Source organism: Bubalus kerabau, chromosome 8 (assembly GCF_029407905.1).
Source record: "Bubalus kerabau isolate K-KA32 ecotype Philippines breed swamp buffalo chromosome 8, PCC_UOA_SB_1v2, whole genome shotgun sequence".
NCBI classification, from domain to species: Eukaryota; Metazoa; Chordata; class Mammalia; order Artiodactyla; family Bovidae; genus Bubalus; species Bubalus kerabau.
This window is the reverse complement of record NC_073631.1, coordinates 75,202,069-75,217,804: the sequence shown is the minus strand read 5'-3', so window position 1 is coordinate 75,217,804 and position 15,736 is coordinate 75,202,069. Positions and strand designations below refer to the sequence as shown.

The window sequence follows — 15,736 nt, the reverse complement described above, 5'->3', positions numbered from 1 at the left end:
GTTAGTAAGGTGGTTAATTTAGATCCAAGTTGACGCTTGGTTTTCATTTATTGTAGTAGAAGGCAAAATCAGTGATTTTATGTCATATGAGGTTATATATATATTATTAGATTAGAAGTCTTGTTAGATATTAGGGAGGTATCAGGATGTATGATTGAATATACATTGATCTATAATAAAAAATATATATATATTTTTAAATTTAGGCGAAGCTGAGTAGCTTAGTAGAAAAATGGTTCCCTGAGCTTCCTCTACTTCATCCTGAAATAGGATTACTTAAGTACATGGTAAGCTTTGTTTCCTTTGAGAACTACTACTATGCAGAGTGCTGAAAAGTGATGATGTTACAATTATGTATCATTGTTGAATCTGTAATAATCTTGCTATAAAAATGTTTCTGCTGAATGGTTTTTAGTATTAGAACTTTCTCAAGACTGTCTTTCATACTTGCATACTGTATTTTAATTTTTATATCAATTTGCATGTTTTCTGTATTTTCTCTTTTTCTCATGACTAAAGAGAAAACATTTTGCATGGCACTTATTTGAATTAAAGGTGTTTATCTTTTGAATTGATGAAGCAATTTTATCTCCTGTTCCAAGAGTTAGAATAAAAGCAGGACTCTGATACTCATGAAGAATTTATAAACAGAATGTATCTTTTAAAGCAGGCTGGAAAAATTATTCTAGAGAAGTTGAGGTAGAAGTTAAGGTAGATATGTTAATGTGAGTATGATTTTCTAGGCAGTCAGGATTCAAAGCTAGGAGATCAATGTATTAGGACATTGTGGAGCAGGATTGGTAAACTCTGGCTCTCAGAGCCGAGTCTGTTAACTCTGTGTTTTATTATTTTGTCTGCTGCTCATGAGGGTCTAGAGGAGATGTTTATTCTTTAACATTGTCATTAAATTCATGATAATAGTTTAAATATAGTACCTAAAGGAATGTTCACATAGATATCTGAACTGATAAATATATAAGATTAAAGTCCTGTAAACTGTTAAAGCAATTACTGAATAATCTTTTTCAGACTAAACTTTAAAATAATGTGAGATTTTCCTTGCAATTATTTAATTTTGCTTCGAGACTATTTTATGTAGGATGCGTGAGTAAATATGTGATACTATATGGGGCTTGAAAATGAATTTCAAAAATATGCTAATTTGTTTTATTTTGGAAGATTAATCATGGCTTACGATTCTCTTCATTGACCTGCAAAACTGTTAATCATAATCATATGATTGGCTTATGGATACCCTTTATTATTTTAAGGTGTTTTCCTGTGATATGTGCTCTAGGAAATCCCCTGTAGGTTGATTATATATTGTGGATTACTTAAATATGGTGACAACACTTAAAAAACAGAAAATAGTTTCACAGTCCCTCTTACGATTAATAAGACTATACCACAGGAAAACTCAGCTTGATTTAAAGTGTCGATAGTCATGTTTCAGTGCACAAAAGTATCAGGAATACATAGTAGAATTAAATTATTTGAAAGAAATTTTCAATTTTGAAGATTCCATTTCAAACAGAGGCAGGGGTGTTAGAACTCTGTTAGTTCCTAGAACTGTGGTAGTATTAATTTTTAGACTTCTCATTCCCATTCTATAGCCTTCTTTTTATTTTTCATCATTTTAATATTTTTTAGGAAACACATTAAGTTTCCCAAGTAACATCAGGGTTCCTTGGAAGCAGGGTTCATCCCAGTCATTTTCAGAATCTCGTATAGAGGGGTAGCATGATTAAGTGTATGGTGATTACATTCCGGGTGGGAATTCCAGTGCCAGGACATAGAAAAAATATAAAACTTTAAATATTTTTATTTTATTGGTATCTCCAGTAGAGTTCATGATATCCAATCCATCTGATAGTATGTAACTAATTTTGTTATTTGAAAGTGCTGTGGTTGGTTTCTTGAACTGTAACAAAAACTTGTTCTTAGAACTCTGGTGGTCTTCTTACAATGAGCTTGGAAAGAGATCTTCTTGATGCTGAGCCTATGAAGGAGCTTAGCAGCAAGCGTCCTTTGATATGTACTGAGGTTAATGGGCAGATAATTCTTTTAAAGGTAAGTTTAAGTTCTTTGGACTCATGGAAGATTCAGAGAAGTACCATGTGGTGGTGGAACTTTTACAGCAAAGTAAAGACCCACTGTTTATTTTCTAAATTATATGAATTAACTGGTATCATGATCATGTTTCCAGTTTGGCTGCTGTAACTACCTTGTATTTAAAGTTTCCCTCATTTCCCTAAATAATATATGTTTTTAATAGGATATACTTGCTTTTCTTTTTTCAGGAGAACTTAATATGATCTAGCTAAGATTCAAAGTTCTTATTTTTCTTATGTTTCTATTTGAAATCTCAACTGTTTTGCCAACAGTCTTTTATTCTTTGATTTCTTCTCTTCATTGACCTGCAAAACTGTTAATCATAGTAGTTGGATAATTAATTTGGCCTTAGTGGATATATATTGTAGACTATATTTTAAGCTACTGGTAGAATTGTTCTTTTCTTTTTAAATTATATCATTAAAAGCAGATACAAAAACTACTCATGCAATTAAAAAATAAATTTAGATATATTTTAACTTATATAAAAAGTTGAAATGATATATAATTAGAGTGAGATTTTAATCTTAGGACTGCCACTTCCTCTTTTTTGGTAAAAGGGCTATTCTGTGGATGTCGACACAGAAGCCAGGGTAATTCAGAGAGCAGCTGCCTATCACACAGCTTGGAGAGAAGCTAAAGGAGAATCTGGGTTGCTACCACTGATATTCTTATTTTTGTGTAAGGTAAAGTTTTTATGCTAATCTCTTTCAGAAAACATTTTATTTAAAATATGCTTTAGTTACAAGCTTTATAGAAGTAATTCCTTTTAGTTTTTTAAATTGAATATATAGTTGATTTACAATTTTGTGTTAATTTCAGGTATATTAATTTCATAGCACAGTATTTTTGCAGATTATATTCCATTGTAAGATAATGGGTATAATTCCCTGTATTACATAGTAAATCTTTGTTGCTTATCTATTTTATATATAATAGTTTGTATCTATTAACCCCATACCCCTAATATGTCCCTTGCACTTTCCATCTCCTGTTTGGTAACCACAGTTTGTTTTTTATGCCTGAGTCTGGTTCTGTTTTGTATATATATTCATTTGTATTATGTTTTAGATTCCATATATAAGTGATATCATATAGTTATTTGTCTTTCTCTGAGTTATTTCACTAAGCATAATATGCTCTAGGTCCATCCACATTGCTGCAAATGGCAATATATATCCCATTGTATATACCACATCTTCTTAATTCACTCATTTATAAATGGACATTTGGGGTTACATACATGTCTTGACCACTGTAAATAGTGCTGTTTTGTACACTGAAGTGTATATATCTTTAGGATTGTTGTTGTTGTTGTTGTTAGTGTTTTCTGGATATATACCCAGAAGTAGAATTGCTGGATTGTATGGTGGTTCTATTTTTAGTTTTTTAAGGAACTCCGTCTGTTTTCCTTAGTGGCTGTACCAATTTACATTACCACCAACAATGTAAGGGCTCCCTTTTCTCCATATCTTCTCCAAAATTTGTTATTTGTAGATTTTTTGATGATAGCCCTTCTGATAGCTGTGAGGTGATAGCTAGCTCATTGTGGTTTTGATTTGCACTTCTCTAATAATTAGTGATATTGAACATCTTTTCCTGTGCCTGTTAGCCATCTATATGTCTTCTTTGGAAACATATCTATTCTTCTGCTTATTTTTGTATTGTTTTTAATATCAAGTTGTATGAACTGTTTGTATATTTTGGATATGAACTACTTTTGTTAGTCACATCATTTTTTAATATTTTCTCCCATTCCATAGGTTGTCTTCATTTTGTTGATGGATTCTTTTGCTGTGCAAAGCTTTTACGTTTATTTAGACAGTCTTTTCAACAAGTGGTGCTGGGAAAGCTGGATAGCAACATATGAAACAATGAAATTATAGCATTCCCTCACACCATATACAGAAATAAACTCAAAATAGTTTAATACCTAAATGTAAGACAGGAAACAATAGAGCTCCTAGAAAAGAACATATATGAAACACTCTTTGACGTAAATTATTAGCAATGTTTTCTTGTATCAGTCTTCCAAGCAAAATAAAAAAGCAAAAATAAACAAATGAGATCTAATTAAATTTAAAAGATTTTGCTCAGCAGAGAAGTAATTCTTTGTGGAAAAATTATTTTGTACATTCATTGTATACTGAAGATATTTTGAAGAATTTTTCACTTAGATTCTCATTTTCTGTTTTGCTTCTTAGTCTGATCCTATGGCTTATCTGATGGTCCCATATTATCCTAGGGCAAATCTGAATGCTGTTCAGTCCACCATGCCTTTAACTTCAGAAGTAAGTAAAAAAAAAACAACAACACATTATTTTCATGGATGTGTCTAGTGAGAAAGTATCACCTAAAGTTTGTTGAGGGTATGCTGCACACTTTCAATGTACAGTTTTGATTGTTTAATTGTCACATCACCCCTGGGATATGAGTTATCCCATTATTACAGATTAGAAAAGCGAGGCTCACAGAGATTAAAGTGACTGGTACAGGGTCCCTCATCCAGAGGCTGAGTTGGGACTTGGGGTTGGAACTTTTTGGCACCAAAGCATAATCCTTATAACTATTAGGCAGTGTCATATGTAAATTGTATAGTATAGCACTTGGTCTTAAGCAGTAGCTTTCATTCCTGTTGTAAATTTGAATTAGTAATAACAGTAAACAATGACCTGATTCTTTCTGCACAGTAACTCTTTCGGCCTCTTTTCTTTTCTAGATGGTCTATGGTCATTGTTTGTAATCCAAGTCTTCTTAGAGACTATAGTCTCTAAGTCATATTAAACATATATATACACACACATATGTGATACATATGTTTACATGATATTACCAGTTACATAATCAGGACTTCTGTCCTTTAATTCTTTCTCTATGCTGTATTGTTTTTAAAGGTTCGTTTGGAAGAAGCGTAGTCACTTCTGAAAAAGTCTTTTAACTAGAGAAAAGGTTCAGTTATTAAAATGATTTGTCTACTTCCTGACTTCTTTTCGTATTATCTATAGGAAGCTTTAAAGGTCATGAAAGGTGTAGCCCAGGGCCTTCATACATTGCACAAGGCTGACATAATTCATGGATCACTTCATCAGAACAATGTTTTTGCTTTAAACCGTCAACATGGAATTGTTGGAGATTTTGACTTCACCAAATCTGTGGTAAAATATAGCGGTTTTATAAATAAGTTCTAGACTTCATTTAGTATTATTAGGCACTTTTGCATCATATGGTAGTTTATTATAAGATCTTTGCCTTTGGTTAAGGTATGTCATGTAGTGTAAGCTATTAATCTATTATCAGCTGGATGCTAGGACAAGAGTTTCTAAAATTGTGCATTAAATTTTTTTTAACCATAAGTTTTAGGAGCAACCTAAGTTTTAGGAGCAACCTGAAATTACAGTCGATGGCATTGATAACATTAGCATTAATTATTTTGTCAGTTGGAGCTTCCCTGGTGGCTCAGTGGTAAAGAATCCGTCTGCCAGTGCAGGAGACGTGGGTTCAATCCTTGGGAGAAGTACATGGCAACCCACTCCTCTTTTCTTGTCTTGGAAATCCCATGGATAGAGGAGCCTGATGGGTTACAGTCCATGGAGTCACAAAAGAGTGGGACATAACTTAGAGAACAAATAACAACAGCAAACAATTATTTTATCATCATCAAGAAACATCTGCTACTCTCCCAATCAATAGATTAGATTTAGATATACATGCTTTGCTATTTTATTAGTGGGCATTTTTAGAAACTTGGGAATCTTGGACTCTTCCATTTAGTTTAAGTTCTAGTTTGATGACATTGACTGTTAATTTGGTGTCATGTTACCTCAGAAGAGGCAGTTTGTAGCAGTAACATATATCAGATAAAGAGAATATTGTGATATTTTTTTTTTCTTTTTGGTAGAATAAGTAGTTTCAAAATACAATCACAAGGGAGCATTTCTCTTTATTAAAATATAATTCACATATGATGTGTACATTTCAGTACTAATTTTAATATAGTCACAATATTCTGCATCAGTCACCACTGTCTAATTCTGAAACATTTTTATCACCCTCAGAAAGAAACCCCACACTGCTTTGCAGTCACTCCTCCTTTATTCCTCTATTAAGTCTCTTGGAAACCACTAATCCACTTTCTGTCCTTATGGACTTAACTTATTGTGGACATTTTCTGCATATGGAGTCATACAATATGTGGCTTTTTGTGATTAGCATATTTCATTCTGCATAATGTTTTCAAGATTTATCCATCTTGTAGCATGTGCCTGAACTTTATTCCTTTTCTAAAAAATTTTTTATAACATAACCACATTTATTTCAGAATGTATTCCAGTATCAAATGGTAAAGTTCAGCAATGCAAAACCGAAATTCTTTTGCACCAATTTAATAATTTTACACATGATAATCCAAATGTTTCATTGCTACTCTCAATTCTTCCCACCCCTCTCCTTCCCCATCTGTGTCCATAAGTCCATTCTTTATGTCTATGTCTCTACTGCTGCCTTGCAGATAGGTTTATCAGTACCATCTTTCTAGATTCCATATATATATACATTAATATATGATATTTGTCTTTCTCTTTCTGACTTACTTTACTCTGGATAATAGGCTCTAGGTTCATCCACATCATTAGGACTGACTGAAATGCATTCCTTTATATGGCTGAATAATATTCCATTGTGTATATGTACCACAACTTCTTTATGCATTGATCTGTTGATGAACATCTAGGTTGCTTCCATGGCCTAGCTATTGTAAATAGTGCTGCAGTGAACATTAAGGTACATGTGTCTTTTCTGATTATGGTTTTAAAATGCCCAATTAGTATTTCATTGTATGGATGTGCTGTACTGTGTTTTTACATTCATCAGTTTGTGGGTACTTGGGTTTCTACTTTTTGATTATTCTGAATAATGCTTCTGTGAACATCAGTATACAAGTTTTTGTGTGGAGATATGTTTTCCTAGGGAAGGAATTATTGGGTTATATGGTAGATGTCTGTGTTTCACTTTTTAAGAAACAAAGCTGTTTTCCGAAGTGTCTGTACTGTTTTACATACTCATCAGTGATAATATGAGGATTCCAGTTTCTCAGCATCCTTGCCAATATTTATTGTGTGTGGAGTTCCCTTTTGATTAGTAAAAGTCAGAATGCTTTATATATTGGTCATCTGCAAGTCATAGAATAATGCCACCTGTTTATATACAGTTCAGTGGTTTTCATGTGGTACCTCAAAAAGATGGGAAAATAAAAATGTAAAACTGTAATGAAATGCTTGATTATAGAGGATTTATACAAATAAAATTTGCTGAAAGGTTTATTTTAATATTTATTTGAAGATTAGGATAGCATCTTAAAAATAACTGAATTGTGTGTTTTTAAAAGTTCTCTATTCTTAGGAATCCTGGTTAGTTTACCAAGGCATGCCATTCTCCCGACTATAAATATGAGTCCAAGGTATTCTTCCTGATTTATACTGATTTGTCAGCTGTTATGCGCATGCTCAGTTGCTTCAGTCGTTTCCGACTCTTTGTGACCCCCCCCCAGCCAGGCTCTTCTGTCCATGAGATTTTTCTAGCAAGAATCCTGGGGTGGGTTGCCATTTCCTCCTCCAGGAGATCTTCTCAATCCAGGGATTGAACCCATGTCTTGTGTGTCTCCTGCATTGTGGCAGATTCTTTACCATTAACCACTGGGGAAAACCCTTAAAATGATTTATTCTGAAATATGGGTTGAACTCACTTCTTGCTTCATTTTTTACCCTAATCTCAGTTGAAGTACTAGCCAGAAGAGTAATTTGAAAAGTAGTCCATAGTCAAAAACATTGCTTTTCAGACTTTACATTGCATGTGATTCTCCTGGGAATCTTGTTAAAATTCAGTTTTTAGAAATTGAGGTGAAATTAGTATATGACAGTATATGTTTCAAGTGTACATAAAATGCAGATTTTTATTCAGCATTTCAAATTTTGTGTTTCTAACAAGTTCCCAGGTGTTACTATAGCTACTGGTCTTTTTAAGTACTACTCCCAAACTATCCTACTCTGAGAAGCAAGGATAAGGATGGTTGCTGCTGCTGCTAAGTCGTGTCCGACTCTGTGACCCCATAGACGGCAGCCCACTAGGCTCCTCTGTCCCTGGGATTCTCTAGGCAAGAATACTGGAGTGGATTGCCATTTCCTTCTCCAATAAGGATAGTAGGAGAAGATAATTAACACTTAGCGATATATGCTAAGTAATTAGTGTGCTGATTATCTTTACCTTTACAATAACTCTGAGGTAGTTACAAGTTAATTTCCTTTGTACAAATTAATTAATTTAGGCTCAAAGAGATTAAAGCCAAAGGTCATATAGCAAGTAAATGACAGAGTGAGTATTGCAGTCAAGGTTTATCTGAATCCAGGGTTCATGTTCTTGTCATTGATCATCCTTTTGACACATTAGAAATGGTATACTTAGAAAATGGTCAGTAAGAAAGAAGGTACTTTATACTTGTGCTTTTTAAAATTACTTATAATTTTCAGAGTTAGAAAATAGCACTACCTCTTGCCCTTGTGAAGTGTATTTTTTAAGAAAGTACTAAATTTTATTGAATCAGTGATTCTTAATATTTAATCTGGAGTCTACAATGTGCAGTGTATCCGTAGTCTCACTGTTAAATTTCATGAGACTGATTTTAAGAGCAGTTTATAATAGTGGAAATTAGGTAAAAATATTTCAAAGTGGAGAGAGAATAGATTATTTCAAATAAATATTTTTTGTGTTGATTAAATGCAGATTATGTCACAGAAAGCTGCCTCAACTGTGTTGTCTCTAAAATATTTGACCTACTGTTTTTGTAGAGTCAGCGAACCTCAGTGAACATGATGGTTGGTGACTTAAGTTTGCTATCACCTGAATTGAAAATGGGAAAACCTGCTTCTCCGAGTTCTGACTTATATGCTTATGGCTGCCTTTTATTGTGGGTATGTTACATTTTTATTGAAACAAATAAGTCATTTTGTTGTTGTTAAGTGCTTAGTTGCTCACTCGAGTCCAGCTCTTTGCCATCCCATGGACTGTAGCCCACCAGACTCTTCTGTCCATGGGGATTCTCCAGGCAAGAATACTGGAATGTATTGCCATGACCTCCTCCAAGGGATCTTCCCAGCCCAGGGATAGAACCCAGGTCTCCCGCATTGCGGGCAGATTTTTTACTGTCTGATCCATGAGGGAAGCTCAAGATTGCCACCACTGAGCAACTAACACTTTCACTTTTCACAGGAAAACATTGAGGGAAAAAGGCCATTTTTGCCTTTATAATAATGCATTATACAGGGATATATAGTGTGTGTAGATACACATATACTGATGTGTTATATTTCAGTATAAGAAAGATGATGATCTGAAGTCGTTTTCTTCAATATATTAAAATGTCTCTGAACATGTAGAGACATTTGTAATAACCAAAAGTGGGAAAACCCAGATGTCCATAAACAGGTAAATGGATAAATAGTCTACTGTGTATTCATTGGAATACTTGTTATCATTTTTATTTAGTTGCTAAGTTGTGTCCGACTCTTTGTGACCCCATGTACTGTAGCCTGCCAGGCTCCTCTGTCCATGGGATTTCCTAGGCAAGAATACTGGAGTGGGTTGCCATTTCCTTCTCCCTGGGATCTTACTGACCCAGGGATTGAACCCACGTCTCCTGCGTTGGCAAGCAGATTGTTTACCCCTGAGCCACTAGGGAAGCCCTGTTGGAATACTACAAAGTAATAAAAAGGAATGAAGTATTACAAGCATGCCTTGTACTGCTCTTCACTTTATTGCACTTTTCAGATATTGTGTTTTTTTATATATTGAAGATTTGTAGCAACTCTGCATTATTAGATTATGGTTGGCATTTTTTAGCAATTAAGTATTCTTAAAGTATGTATATTGTTTTTTAGATATAATGCTATTGCATACTTAATATGTTATGGGAAGCCAGAAAAATTGTCTCACTTTTTTATTGCAATTTTCACTTCATTGCAGTGATCTAGAACTGAATTCTCACAGTCTCCAAAGTATGCCTTTATACCCAGTAATATGGAGGAATCTCAAAATAATTCTTCTAAGTTAAAAAAGCTGAAGGAAAGAAAGAATGCATACTTATGGTTCTATTTATATAGAATTCTAAAAAGTGCAAACTTACCAATGGTGATAGAAAGGAGATTTGCAGTGGTCTGGGGTTTGAGGGTAGAGGGGAAGGGAGGGATAGATTACAAAAGGGCGCAAGGAAATGTTTTTTGCACGATCACCATGTTCATCAATAATGGTGATAATTTTGTAGAAGTATATATCATATATATTTTAAATGCACGTGGTTTATTGTACATGACTTACACCTCAATAAAGCTATTATTAAAAGGGTGTTTATATCTACCCAAGTAGTAATCAGTGGGAATCCCATGCCCCAGTTAATCCTATGTAAGTTTTAGCCTTATGTTGTCATATGTATTTAAAGTTGTCTGGTTTCATAGAACCATGATAGCTATAGAAATGATTATTGTACTGGCATGATTTTTGTCATTGGTTCAGTAATCTCTTTATTCTTTACATCATAAGGATAAAAGTAAATGTCTCAAATGTTCTTATGTTCCTGAGAGTTATCATAAAATATCACTTAAGTATGGTAATGGCACTCTTTATTCCATCAATTTCCTTTCTTAATTAGCTGGTAGTAAAGCGCTTTGGCCACCTCATGTGAAGAGTTGACTCATTGGAAAAGACTCTGATGCTGGGAGGGACTGGGGGCAGGAGGAGAAGGGGATGACAGAGGATGGGATGGCTGGATGGGATCACCGACTCGATGGACATGAGTTTGAGTGAACTCCGGGAGTTGGTGATGGACAGGGAGACCTGGTGTGCTGCAGTTCATGGGGTTGCAAAGAGTCGGACACAACTGAGCAATTGAACTGAACTGAACTAAAAACGCTTTATGACTATGACACTATTGTTGTGCTGAATTCCTGCTCTTCTGTAATGTTGACTGAGGTCTTTTAAAAATTTTATTTTTAAACTATCATGTAGTACAGTTGATTGGATTTTGGTGTTCAGTCCTGTGAATTTTAACATACTGTAGATTAGTATACTCATCACTACAATTAGGATACACAACAGTTCCATAACTCATAGGAAAAAAAAAAAAAGAAATCCTACGTGCTGTCCCTAGTCTCTCTCCATAACCCTTAACCCTTGGCAGCTGCTGATCTTTTCTCTATCACTGCAGTTTTGTCTTGTTAAAAAGGTCATATAAATGTTACCTTACAGCATGTAACCTTTTGAGACTACTTCACTCAGCATAATGACTTTGAGATTCATTCAAGCCTTGTAGTGTATTGAGAATTGATTCCATGCTTGTGGCTGAGTACTACTCTGTTATGTGACTGTACCAGCTTTGTTTATCTGTTCACCTTTTGCAGGACATTTGGATTGTTTCCAGTTTTGGGCTATTCCAAATAAAACTTTGATGAACATTTATGTATAGGTTTTTGTGTAATCCTGTTTTTACTTCTCTAGAATAAACTCTCAAGAGGGAGACTATTGGGTAGATTGTAACTGTATGTATAACTTTATAAGGTGCTGCCAGACTTTTTCAGAATGGATATACCACTTTGTGTTATCAGAACCAGCACTGTATGAGAGTTTCAGATGCTCTGCATCATTGTTAAAGTTTTAATGTTTTAGCAATTCAGGTATCTTTGCCTTTCCATACACATTTTAGTAACAACTTATCTATACGTGCAGAAAACCTCTGTGACTTTGCTTGGAACTGCATTAAATCTGTAGATCAATTTAGGGAGAATTAGCATTTTGAATAATTGACATCTTTATTAAGTCCTTTAATTCACAAATCCATTTATTTAGGCCTTTTTAAATTTATTCTATCAGTATTTTGTTATTTTTGAACTTAGAGATCCTATATATGTGTTGTTAGATTCTATACTTCAGTATTTAATTTTTTGGAGCTATTGTGATACCATAAAAAAACTAAAAAACTGTTTTCTAATTGTTCAAGTTCTTTTTAAAAACAGCTATTTTATTGATAGGAAAGTTAGTTACTACCAAAGTTTACAGATACTTTGATCTTCCTCGTCAAAGAACTAGGTAAGTTATAGGAAAGTTAGTTACTACCAAAGTTTACAGATACTTTGATCTTCCTCGTCAAAGAACTAGGTAAGTTATAATAGAAACCACAGTGTAAAATACATAAAAGGGCAAAAAAGTCAGGACCCAAGGGCTGTGTTTCAAAGTTAAACTGGAATCATTAGCAAAGGATCTCATTTCCAGAATCATGAATAGATCACTGTTACATTATGACTTTTAAAAGTTTTGGAATTAGCAAAAGTAAAAGTTAACAGCTTATTTAGTATTAAAACACTGGAATATTGACTAAATATTTTGGGATGTATCATAAAAGATATTTTGCTTTAGGATCATTTTTGTTGTGAGACCCATATTAAATGACAGAGACATTCTGAAAACTGCCTTTAACTACAGAAAATTTTAGGATTTGAGTGTTGGCGACCCTCCCGCCTCTAGCAGTAAGTCTTCTTTTAACTGTTACATTCTTAAAGTTGCTTGTATTAAGGGTTCTTTTGTATATTTCCAGGTTATAATGAAATTCTTAAAAGGCATTTCTAGAAGGCAGTTTTAAAAATTAGAGCAGTTCTGATGTTATTCTGAAAAAAAATTTTTGTAGGTGCTACTGCGAGGAAGCAGAATAATTTTAAAATGAAGAGTGAATGTTTTTTTCTTTTATTCAAGTATCACTTTTTCAATTTGGCCTTCTTTAAAATGCAACTCTTTTTCCCCTGCTTTAGTCTTCTCTTAACATACTATTGATGTCTTTCGTCTTTTTTATCGTCTGCTTCTATCCATAGAATGTCATCTCCTTTTAGGCAGCTTGTCTGTCTTGTTTGCTACTGTATCCTGTGCCTGGAAGTGTTCCTGGTGTAGTGCTGTCACGGCAATAGTAACTGAACAAAAGCATGCCCTTGTGGGTAGCAAATTGGACATTTAAATTTTAGCACAAAGAGTTGGACACAACCGAGCGACTGAACTGAACTGATGTGCTAAAGTATTAGGTTTTTCTTTTCTTTTTCTTTTAAATAAAATGTTTCTTGTTTCCTGAGTGAAACAAGATCAGTAGATGAACTCTCCACCATGGTCACTTACACCTTTCTTGGCAACCTTATTTGAAGATTTTCTTTTTTATTCCAACTCCAAAGATATTCCTAGATGATGTTAGTGGCCGTATTGATCACCCATTGAACAATTTTGTTGTTGTTCAGGCTCTCAGTCATGTCTGATTCTTTGCGACCCCATAACTGCAGCACACTAGGCTTCCCTATCATTTTTTGGACGTTCTTAACAATTTGAGACCCATATCTTCATGAAATTTCAGTTACTTTACAAAACCAGGATTTTGTGATTTCCTATAATTTTTCTTTTACAAAAGTAGTAGAATCCAATCCAGTACATTTTTATCTGGACAAGACTTTTCTATCTTCTCATTTTACTATAACTACTCTTACATCTATTGTGTGTTTGTTAGCTATCTTCCCTTTCTGCCAAATCAATCAGCAAACTCCTAGCTTCTCTTCCTTTCTTCTTCAGCTTTGGGCTTCATCATAGAACGTCTCGACCACCCTGTAGTCCCTTTGACTCCTATTCTTCTGCTTAGCCTCGTTACACAATCTTCACTTTTAGATGTTTTGTAATCTGCTTTATATGCTTTTAGAAAAATCTTTTCCCTTTAAGGTTTTATTTCTTGAGAATAACTTTATAAAAGATACATGTATTTGATTTTTCTTCAAAGTATGACCAAATATTATATTTATTCATTTAAGGACATTACTGGGCTTCCCTTGTGGCTCAACTGGTATGCAAATCCAAGAATCCACCTGCAATGCGGGAGACCTGGGTTCTATCCCTGAGTTGGGAAGATCCCCTGGAGAAGGGAAAGGCTACCCACTCCAGTATTCTGGCTTGGATAGTCCATGGGGTGGCAAAAAGTCGGACACAACTGAGCGACTTTGACTAACTAACTAAGGACGTTATTGTGTCTATTTATAACATGGTGATAACATCCTCCTTTGTTGGGAGCACATAATAAGTAACTAAAGTACTTATTTAGTACTTTTTGAACTTTATCTCATTGCATTCTCCTAAACAATTGTGTGAAGGGAGCACATCATTATCCAAAGTGTAGACATTAGGCATGTGAGAGTCAGAGAAGGATACCACTTCTTAAGTAATGCCTTGTTGCAGAATTTCTGTGTCTTGAGGGTCCATGCAAGACCACCTGCTGCATTCACATCACATATTCAGCCTTGGAGGTACAGCCTTCACTGAAGCCAATTGATGAACAGTTGCAGAAGGGGCTCAGGCTTCAGAGATAAGCTGCTAAGTGCCATTGCAGTGACTACTGTGAAGACCCTTACATTTTACAATGCCCTATTAAGACATCTCCAACCTTGAGTTCTTTGATGAGATGTCCTCCTTCTAGAAAGTCTTGAATGGATGTGAGTAACACTTACATTTAGAGTTCAGGTATACCTTTGGCACATTATGCTTCATTTTGATGTTTAATCCCAAAATGAGAGACAAGGGAAAAGTAATATTCCATGTCTTGTTTTTCCCTTTAGACCCAGCTAATGTGATCAATGATGAGTGCCTCTCAAAAAATACTCCAATTAAGAGAAAATCTCAGAGAAGGAAAATGGATGGCAGCCCCCTAAAATATGGAAGTGATTCTAATATCATAATTAAGTAGACTGAGTGGAATAGATCTCATTATTATGGAGTTGGGTGTAGGAGGATTAAGGGTTCCTAGCTGGATGGAACTACTAACATCTCTAATGCCCTCTGTGCAGGAATTTCATGTTTCTGAACTTGCTCTGAGATCCAGCCAAGAATCTCAGACTTATCATTGATTTCTTACTGGATCCAAATGCAGAGAACATGGAATTCACTTCTCAAAGTGTGAATTGAGGGATCATTTATAATGTCTACCCATGTTTTTACTCTTTTCTTTGTTCTTTCTTGTTCCTGATGTTCCAGTGTTTCTTCTTTTATAATTTCCTTTGTATTTTAAGAACTTGTTTTTGCCATTCTTTTAAGGTAAGTCTCCTGATCAAAAAGTCTTTAGTTTTCCTTCATCTAAGAGCATCTTAACTGCACCTTCATTTCTGAAGAATATTTTTTGCTGGTACAGAATTCCGAGTTTATAGTTCTTTTTTTTCATTGCTTAAAAAATGCTATCCAGCTTTCTTTGGACCTTCATGGTCTCATGAAAAATCCATTGTTATTTGAATCATTATTCCTCTGTAGGTAATTTTTCTCTCCATCTGGTTTTAAGACATTTTTCTGTCAGTATTTTTCTGAAGTTTGATTATGATGTGTCTTAGCATGGATTTCTTTGGGTTTAACTTTGGGGTTTGTTCAGGTGCACTTTGTTTTTCAGCAAATATGTAAAATTTGGTTCAGGTATTACTCTTGTAGTTCGTTAGTCTTACACTCTCCTTTTTTTCTGAGATTGATGATACACATTTTGAATCTTTTGTTATTGTCCCATAGGTCCTGAGTCTCTCTTCATTTT

General features: G+C 34.4%; 1 protein-coding gene across 4 annotated transcripts in view; it reads left to right on the top strand.

Annotated features, from left to right (window-relative positions):
- STK31 (serine/threonine kinase 31) overlaps window positions 1–15,736 on the top strand; it is a 70,165-nt gene that overhangs the window by 39,773 nt on the left and 14,656 nt on the right. For 3 of the 4 annotated variants that reach the window (XM_055590590.1, XM_055590591.1, XM_055590588.1), the window contains 6 exons: window positions 207–287; window positions 1,945–2,070; window positions 2,673–2,798; window positions 4,317–4,403; window positions 5,118–5,267; window positions 8,952–9,074. In XM_055590590.1, coding sequence (XP_055446565.1) covers window positions 207–287; window positions 1,945–2,070; window positions 2,673–2,798; window positions 4,317–4,403; window positions 5,118–5,267; window positions 8,952–9,074 — 693 coding nt within the window. The remainder of the gene's footprint in view (window positions 1–206; window positions 288–1,944; window positions 2,071–2,672; window positions 2,799–4,316; window positions 4,404–5,117; window positions 5,268–8,951; window positions 9,075–15,736) is intronic. The other variant, XM_055590592.1, reaches the window with a different exon arrangement.